Source organism: Rosa rugosa, chromosome 2, assembly GCF_958449725.1.
Source record: "Rosa rugosa chromosome 2, drRosRugo1.1, whole genome shotgun sequence".
NCBI lineage: Eukaryota > Viridiplantae > Streptophyta > Magnoliopsida > Rosales > Rosaceae > Rosa > Rosa rugosa.
Genome location: NC_084821.1, coordinates 44,533,450 through 44,543,354, shown reverse-complemented (window position 1 = coordinate 44,543,354; position 9,905 = coordinate 44,533,450). Strand labels below are relative to the sequence as shown.

Here is a 9,905-nt window from a genome sequence, read left to right as displayed (position 1 = left end):
GAAACAATTGGGACTGTAGGTATCTGTAAATCATAAACCATGAGTCGGGCATTCTACAAATATACAAACACATGACTTAATGGAAAGAAAAGTGATACATCCACGAACCTGGAGTTAAATCAGATGGATAGTTTTTGAGCTAATGCTTTACATAAAGCGGTTTTTCTAGTCCCTGGAGTTCCATGTAAAAGAACAATGCTGCAAAGTCATAAAACAAATCACATAGGTAATTAGAATTTCTTAGCAAAAAAAGATGAGAAATGAAAAACATTATGAACATAATACAAATTAAATGACAGCATCAGGAAGCAAAAGAAATTCCAATATTGTTTTTTCCAGTAACTCATTTATAGACATCTAGCTACCTTTAGACCAAGAAATATATAGCTTTTCAATGACTTTGCTATGAATGATTCAGCCATTCTGCAATTTCAAATAGACATTCTGCAGTTTGAGATTTCTGCACCATATGCATCAACTAACTAATTTATTCTCGGCTCAAATATACACCATATGCATATAACACAAACTCCTTATGCAAATAAGCAAACTCAAAAGGATTCAAACCAAAAATATGAAGACCAAGAAAAAAAACAGACAACATAAAAAGCAACTCGCCGAAATAGGCAAGGAAGAGCAATTTATGCATGCAGGGGGAACAACAAATCGGATAGCAGCAACAGCAGCAGAAAGAGAATGAATAGCAAAACCAGAAACAAAATATAAAAAATAATTGATTAGACCTGAATTTAGCATAATCAAAACAAAAAAATACCATTCTCAATAGAAAATAAAACACAAACAACTCACCGAGATCAGCAAATAAGAAGGCCCCAGAAGCAAGAAAGAAGAGATTCTAGACAAAACACAAATCAAAGTGATTATTATGAAACATTCTAAAACAGAAGAAGATATAATTTTAATTGAATTAACTCTAGGCCCAAAAGCAAAACTGAAGACGTTCTGCACCAAACGAAAATTATAGAGTATCACATATTGAGTATCGTAGAGCTGTCTCTATGGAAATTCAACCACCTTAACAATGAGTTCACCCTTTTGACATGACAGTAATCATGTCATAATTGTGTTTTATAATTCAAAAAAAAAATTCAAATCAAATAACATTAAGAAAAACCCTTTTCCCTCTGTTGATATATGCAAAAGAATGGCTTGAACAGCGGAGCAGAATTAAATCACCAAGTGTTTAGGGAAAAATGTTTGAAATCCTCCATTTCCCAGTCTCCTACCCTTCCCTGTTTTCTACAGAAGCCAAAGAAACTTTTTAATTCTGCTCATTGGCATGTAAAAAATTGCTGAATTGAGTGACCATTCTGACATATAATAAACACCTATCCTTGCAAGTCCAACCTAAGTAACAGAATAACTTACCTCCCCATTTTCACACACACATCAACTTCCACAAAGTAATCACCTTTTTCTTCTCAACAATCAAAGATCAAATTGCCACAAAGTAATCATCTCGTTAACCCAGTTCCAATATTCAATGTATTGGAACTGCCATACTACATCACATGCATCAGTTAAAAACTCTGCCATATAACATCACATGCATCTTGAACAACAAAGTTGCCATTGTTATTTGTCAAGAAGCCTTGCTGTATATTCTACTTAAATTCTTGACCTTTTTGTTTCCACCAAGTGTAGAAAAATAGATCTATATCGATGAGATTCGTAAAACAGAATTAGATTACTAAGGCTTATCAAACCAAGAGATTTGACGAAATTGAAAAAGAACAAAAATTGCCAATTATCGCTAGGAAGAACATGAAAAAGAATCATACCCAGAAATAAGCAGTGGGAGTTCTTGAAATTGTGCAATCTCGCAGAGAGTTCACCTGGAACTAGCAATGGATATCGGGTATTCTTCTACAAAACCCTAGATTCACCGCTGTTCTTGAGCAATCTTCTGCAAACCATCTTCCACCCCCCGTTCTCGCCTTTTCGGGAGCCTTAATAATCAGCTCGTTTTTCTGGCAACTCGCCCAAATCTTGCCATCGGAGGATGACCAGCGGCGCTGCTTGTTCTTCATCAAGTTCCTGGCCCATGGTTGTCCGGTGTAAATCCGGCTAATTGTGGAGACGAGAGTTAGGTCAATGAAATTTGGGTTTCAGATTGAGGGTTCGACCAATAGAGATTTGGTTGATTTCGGGGAATCTAAGATTGGGGTTTCCCTATTTGGGATTTCAGAATGAAAGAGAGAGGAAGACTATGATTTCTGGGTAAAGAAGAGAGTTGGATGAAGAAGTGAGCGAGAGAAGACTAAGAGTGAGATAAGGAGAGGAGCAATCTGAAGAGAGAGAGAGAGAGAGAGAGAGAGAGAGTAGAACGTGAGAGTTCAATGATGAGGAGGACAGAGATTTCGCGAGAGAGATGGAGAGCTGTGAGTGTTGGGCGTCCTGAGAGAAGAGATCGAGAGGTTATGAAAAATAGCCAAGCAACTTTGTTTAAATGTGCCCTCAGTTGTTAAGGCATTAAGCAATAGCTTTTTTTTTTTTTTTTTTTTTTTTTTTAAGTTACTCAGACAACGTATAGATACATTTACGTTGTCTGAATTGCTACATAGTTGAGGGAACAAAACATGAAAATTTCCCGCTTGTGCAATTAAAATGCCAGTTTTGGCGCTCACGTTAGGCATTTCTGATTCACACAACAAAAATAGTTCATTATGTTGTAGGAAGTTGCAAGCATGCATGACAAACCATTGAAGCCAAATTTGCTTGTTTTGAGGGGGAATGAATGTCATTTTGGAGACTTCTCCAAATTCTGCCACTTACTTGCACAACGGCACATTAAAAACCATTGTATGATGATTTGCAAGTATACTCCTACAACACAAATAACTAAACTGTTGTACAATTTGGAGCCAAATTTGAGTCCATCTAGGAGGGAAATCTGCCGCAAATTTTTTTTTGATTCACACAACAGATTATTCTTGTAACCGTTGTGCAATGACTTTCTAAACAAAAACTTCAGAATTTTAACCACCTTATACAACGTAAGTTTACTAAACATGTTGTGTGATTAACTTTTCTTCATCACACAACACTTTTTTTTTTTCCGTTGTGCAAAAAGTGTTGTGTGTTAACGTTTTTGGTGTAGTGTCACAAAGGCAGTATCGAGTAAGGCATTTCATGACTCACTTGACAAGTTGGGCATTCGTGATCTGTATGCGCCAACTTGAGGAGGAGTGTTGGCGTGAGTCATACTTACCTTATTTATGTAGATATTCTGTAATAGTCTTTGATCTGTAATATCTGTAGTATTATTAGGTTTACTACTTGCTTTTGGAGTAGTACTTGTCTTATTAGGCGCAATTGTAATTTGTATATAATTCATTCTTGTAAGGTGAATGGAGATATCTGAGTTATTCAGTCAAAATTATCTCTTGTTTTTATTATATTTGACTAAAACTACAGGCAAATGGATCAAGGTCGATTCCTCATGATGATCATCATCAATTGACCTCAGGAATGCTCTGAAGGACAAGCCTCCACGGCCATTGATTATCAGTCTCGTATGGATCACTACTATTACTACTGACGCTCATGATCAACTGTGCCAAAACCTGTTGCACAGTCATTTGCTTCAGCTCCACCCTACCCATCAACTCCTCCAGCTGCTGCTTCGTCATCTTTATCTTCACTTCTGTAGCTCCTGCTGGTGGTGGAACTTTCGTCTTCGAAGAATCGTAAGAACCAAATTTAGCATCTTCACCTCCAAGAAGCCCCTCTTCTCCTTCTTCTTCTTCTTCTTCTATCTTCTTTGTCTTCCGCATATGCTTGTGATCTCGATCATCATTTGCCAGAGACCCTCAATCCTCACCTCCCCAATTCACCGACAACGATTTATCGTGCCCAAGGTTCGAAAAATCGCTAGGCGCTAGTCAGGCGGTGGCTAAGAGACTAGCGCCCTAGGCGGTTTTTATTTTTTTTAAGCATATAATTATTTAAAAGAATATATAAAGACTTATCTAGTAAAAAGATTTCACTACTAGAATAACTTAATCACACGACAGTCATCAGACGACACATGAGTTTTTGCTGTCGTCTGAGTTAGTCAGATGACAGGTTTAAACTCAGCCAACACATCGTCATTTGGTAAATTTAAGAAATTTCAGACAACACTAACAAAGACATTTGTTGTCTGATCAACTAAAAAAACAAACAAAAAAATAATTTACATTTATTTTTTCCACTCAAAACACTCCAAACCTATCTGAAAAACTCAAAACCTGTGCTAGGTCACTCTCCCTCCCAAATCGCTCGCGGTCGCACTCACCATCTCTCTCACCACTCGTCGAGCCTCTCAGCCTCGCACTCACAGTCACTCGATGCACTGTCAGCGACCGCGTCTCTCTCCGTCGCGCGTGCCGTCTGTCTGTCCACCACGAGTTCTCTCTCCGTCAATCTCCTTGGGTCGTGACTCTCTCTCTCTCTCTCTCTCTCCTTGTAAGCTCTTCTTCTCTTTCAGATTCAGTTCAGTTCTCCGTTTTTTCTTTGGGTTTTGATTGGGTTTATTGATATAATTGGGTGTGTTGATTGGGTGTTCTGATACTCTTGTTTTCTGATGGTGAGATTCAAGATCTGGGCATAGTTAGATGTGCTTAGATTTGAAAGGATTTGGAAGAAGTACCTATGGCTGATACTTTACCTGAGAGCTGATTCAATGAAAGGATTTTTTGGAGGCTATCACTATGATATAAGGGTGTGTCGACATATGCAAAGAGGTGCTTTCCGTGATTCTTTGGTGGGCTCAACTCTCCTCTCCATTTTGCCGCCGCTAAAGGGCAACAAGGTCCTTTTTTTTTTTTTTCTCTAGGTCTGCTTCCCATTTGAAATTGATGATCGTTTGGTTTTTCTGATTTGGGTTCTTTTATGGGTTTGATTCAGATTGTTTCGTTGCTTCTGGATAATGGAGCTGATGTAAATTCCAGAAATTACTGTGGGCAGGTATGATACTTGGTGCTGTTGTAATCAAATTGTGGGTTTGTATATTTGATTTTAAGCATTTCAGTCTCTGTTTTGAGTGAATTCTGAGATGTGGGTAGTTAGAAAGATTGTAAATTTGTGTGGCTTGATACATAAATTGGGACCCTGGAATTGAAAATTGAAGATCATGATGGGATAATTGAGCTCATTGTTTGATCACGTACAAACTTTCCAGATTTTATCTTGAATTTATTAGCTTTAGTTCTATAATACAGTTGCATAATTGTAATGATAGGTATGCCGAAATCCCTTCCAGTTGTGTTGATTTTTGTGGTTACTAGATTCATGATTTCAGTTTGATTGAGTTAATTTATATCATTGTCTATCATCTGTTCAGAATGTGAAAGTGTAGCATAGAGACACCATATTGGCTTTTCAAATCTCTAGTTATATCTCAGCATAATTTTTGGTTATTATTTTTGATTCATCCTTCAATATTGATTTCAGCTCAGCTTTGTTTTATTTAAAATTGGACATTCCAAGACTTTCTCCAAACAAGTTTCGTCCAAAACAAAATAAGTTCGAACACCTAGCTCCTTCCCAAAGAAAAGTCAGTTAGCTGGAATTTTGCAGAAACTGCCCTGCAGCATAGCCTTCTTTGGTATTTCTTTTTCCCAACTTATTGGCCCTCAAATATTCTGAAATTTTGACATGTTTCTTTCCTATTAGTTAACAAAGGATCTGGAAAATTTGATGTGTAGTGAATTTTTGGTGATTTTTCCAAATTTGGTCTGCATTTGGAAAAGTTCCAGCACTCTAAATGTCTCCTCTGATTTTCTGTTGAGATTTGAACTTCCACTTGAATTATTTAACCTCTGGTTTTTGTGTGTAATGAACTATACATTCCAATGCTCGTTTCGAAACTGATTTCTTGACAGTTGGACTTACAATGAATTTTTGGCGAATTTGCTAAGTTGACTTTGCTGCTGCAATATATTTTTGGGCTAAATACAAATTACTACCCTGTGGTTTAGGTCCAAAATCAATTCAGTCCCTGAACTTCTAATTTCATCAAAAACACCTATGCACTTTCAATTTTGATCTAATAGGTCCAATTTGTTAGTTTTCCGACAATTGAGTTATTTAACTTGTTAATGTGGATCATATATGGCCTATGTTTTATGATGCGGTGTCAAGGTGGTCTGCATTGTCAATTTAGGAGTGAGTCCTACTATTAAAAATAAATAGTTTTTCAACAAATAATCCAACTATTTGAAAGAATATTAACGAATTAGACCTATTAGATCAAAATTGAAAGTGCAGGGGTGTTTTTGATGAAATTAGAAGTCCAGGGACTGAATTGATTTTGGACCTAAACCACAGGGTACTAACTAGTATTTAGCCCTATATTTTTTTCCTAAAACCTGACAGTTCAGTCTATCTGCATCCATCTTCACCCTTACTTCTCGAACTCCATTTTGCTTGAAAATTTAGTATGTTTTTCTTTAACATAGTTACTTTTAGTCTGGAAAGTTTCAAGGTCATTGCTGCAGAATTGAAGGTTTAGTAAATCTCCAAAGTTAAGTTGTTCATGCCTTAACTTTCCAGTCCACTTATGTCTCCCTTTCGTTGTAACTCTATTGAGTCAGCTTTCATTTCTTCATCTACAGTTTTCTAGTTCAAATAATGTATTTTGTTGCTTGATTAACATATAGTTCATTTGGTTTAAGGTTACTTACATTTCTTTCTTCAAATCAAAGTCCCTCCTGAAGTACTTCATACTTTTAGGCTAAGATTGTATCGATCTTAGTCTTCATTCACATTTTCTCTTACTTGAGAACCCCTTGAGTCATACCCCGGGTTTGGGGTGTGACAATTCTGCACTTCTGTTGTTGAATAGGCTGCAAATACAAGATATTTCAAGTTCAAGGTAATTGTTCTATGGAGATAGATCTTGAACTGCCCTCATGTGAGCAGGGCAAGTTACAGAAGTACATAAAATATCTTGAAATGACCCCTACGTACTGGATGTGAGGATCACTATAGCACTACCAACTTTTCAAATGCAATCTAAAAGATATTCTTAGATTATCTAATATCATTTGTGTACCAACTTTTAGATGGACTGCAATTATATGTTGTTGAATAATTAACATGGCACCAACTTTTCACCGAAGGCTTAATTCTACTTCAGTTCTTCAACCTGGATCAAATCTATTACGGTTAGAATCATTATTTCTTATCTTTTCAAATAATTCATTTGTTCCTGACAACTGAACACTAAATCAGAGTTTGCTGTGCATTTCAGTTTGTCCTCTGGTCTTCCTCAATATGAAACATGTTGCACTTGGCTATGGGGATGAGATAAGCAACCAAACAGCTTGCTGTACGGCAATGGACAGCTATGTTTCCCACTTGCAAAAGCAGAGTTTCATAACCAACTTGCAAGCTTTGGATTGTGCTGCATCACTGGGAATGAAGTTTAGAAAATCAAATATTACCAATGATGTGTATAGCCTATGTCATTTAAGCCTCAAGGATTTCTCCCTTCAAGGTTACTGTTCTTCTAGTCCATTTTTTTTCTTTTTAGCAAATTAAGCATTTCTTATATATCATGGTATTAATACGTTTTGGTGGTGTGCTAAATTTTTTTACTTCTCTTCTGTTCTTTGTGTTTTAGTCTTCTAAACTGACTTTTTTTTTCCTATCCTTTTGAACATGATAGCATCCCGATATCTTTTGCCAAGCTTGCATTCGGATGCAATATTTGAAAGTTCAGGGGTCAGCTTCCTTTGTGATCTGAATGATAACATTCTATTGCCTGGAAATTCTTTTTATGCTTGGCTTGTTACATATTAGGTTGAATTCTTCATGGAATTGAAGCAGTAACTTTGAATAGGAATTATGTTAGTCCTTGGCTTATTACTCAATTGTAGCTTGCAACTGTGGACAGTCGAGACTATCAGGTGTATAAGTTTTTGTGTGCTGCTTATGTTGTATTATCTCTACAAGAAAAGTAGAATGTACATGAATGAAATTTGTGTGTGCTGCTTCTGTTGTGTTATCTCAGTTCCTAACCTTTATTGTTCTAACGCACCCGTAATCATAACAAGCGGTCTATATCTATCATCTGTGTGTCGAGGAACGAGTCTCATTCATACTTTCTTTCTGTTTCCAGTTCTAGACGTGGACGGGTTGCCTGAAAGAGAATGCTGAGAAGAAGAGATTCTAGAAGTTTCTGCTGACATGCACAAGGAGTCATCTGTCCATAATTGTTTCTTGGGGAAGGAAATGTTCCTTGTTGACAACCATTGGAGCAAACACTGGAACCATATTAATTAATGCAGTCAAAATAGAGTGGGCAAAATTTGGTGTTAAAACATATATGTAAGTAGTATCGCATCTAGCTGGTTAGTACTTGGGCTTAGGGACTTATTTTGATAACATGGGATTGATGAATTAATCGGGACATGAATTTGTACTTTTGTAAATGTGTTGGATATGGCAATGTATGAAATAGATGGCAGTAATCTACGACAATGTTGTATTTTAGATATGTTTTGAACATGAAATTTCATATCTGCAACCAATTGTGCAAAGCCAATTCAGACAACAAATATAGGTCAAGTGTCTATTGTCTGAGATTCACAACACATGCTTAAGGCCACATATAATTTATGTTGTCTAACATCTATTCACACAACAGATATAACAAAACTAATGTTGTCTGAACATCTATTCACACAACATATATAACAAAACTCATGTTGTCTATCCTCATCTCAGCCAACATATATAACAAAATCAATGTTGTCTGAGATTCATTTCACACATCATATATAGCAATAAACTGTTGAACGAGGTTCATAAAGTACAACTGAAAATAATAAAATGTGTCGTCTGAATGTCCAGTGAGATGAGATATTTCATTTTGGAACTGTTATTGTTAATGCATCTCACACAACTGAAAAAAATGAGGCAATGTTGTTGGATATTCATTTCAGACAACAGACGTATCTTAACAGTGTGGTCTGAGATTCATTACGCACAACATAGTTCTCTTAAAAGTGTTGGGGTAATATAATGTGAGACAACAATCATTAAATGGACTGTTGTCTGAATATCTAACAGACAATAGTTTTTCCAAATTAAAATAATTTGGTAATTTTCCAACGATAGTTATGAGCTTATATATGTCATCTGAGTATAAAACAGACAATTGTTTTGAACTGTCGTCTGAATGAAGTCAATCAGACAATAGGCTACTAGACAACAGCAACTTTTTCACTCAGACGACAGTTCAGGAACTGTCGTCTGATTAACTTTGTGGTGTAGTAATTTATTGAAAATACTTAAAATAGTCCATAGTTTTATATTGGAGTAGGAAACTAGTAATTTTAATTAATAACTTAACAAATAAGCAGCATAATAAAGGTAGAATAATGTACGGTTTGTTTAAGTAAATCCAGAATATGTGTCTGGCCCAAACTCTAGGTTACTTGACCTAATGGTAATAGGGTTATTAACTAGAGATAATCTCAGAGAATCTTAGAGATATCCATTCAATGTATGATCACCTTTCCTTTTACGATTCAGATTCTATGCATTGTAATCCTCTATATAAAGAGGCCCCTATTATTAATGAGAATACACATCAATTTTCTCTCAATTCCAGTTTCTCTTAAACACGTTAACAACACGTCGTCCTAACCCTAAAACCTAATAGCCAAAACCCTAAATCGGAATACAAAACCTTGAAAAAGTTTCGGCCCCTCCGCACACCTTGAAGACCTCCACCCAAGGATTCCAGAACAAGCGGCAGAACCACCAGAACCGGCCGGAAACTTACCGAACTGGCCACCGGAATCTCCAAACCATCCGCAGAAAATATTCCACCGGTTCACCAACTTCCGGACCTCTAATTGCTACCCAACTTTTCCAGCAGCAGCCCTTCA

General features: G+C 36.5%; 1 protein-coding gene across 1 annotated transcript; it reads right to left on the bottom strand.

Moving 5' to 3' along the window:
- Nucleotides 1-3,476: 3,476 nt before the first annotated feature.
- LOC133730826 (uncharacterized) lies at nucleotides 3,477-3,797 on the bottom strand. Its single transcript, XM_062158341.1, has one exon. The coding sequence runs from the start codon at nucleotides 3,795-3,797 to the stop codon at nucleotides 3,477-3,479; it is 321 nt and encodes a 106-aa protein (XP_062014325.1).
- Nucleotides 3,798-9,905: the final 6,108 nt, after the last annotated feature.

What these genes read in the sequence shown, in the direction of transcription:
- LOC133730826 (XM_062158341.1), bottom strand. Translation starts at nt 3,797, where the DNA reads ATGCGGAAGACAAAGAAGATAGAAGAAGAAGAAGAAGAAGGAGAAGAG.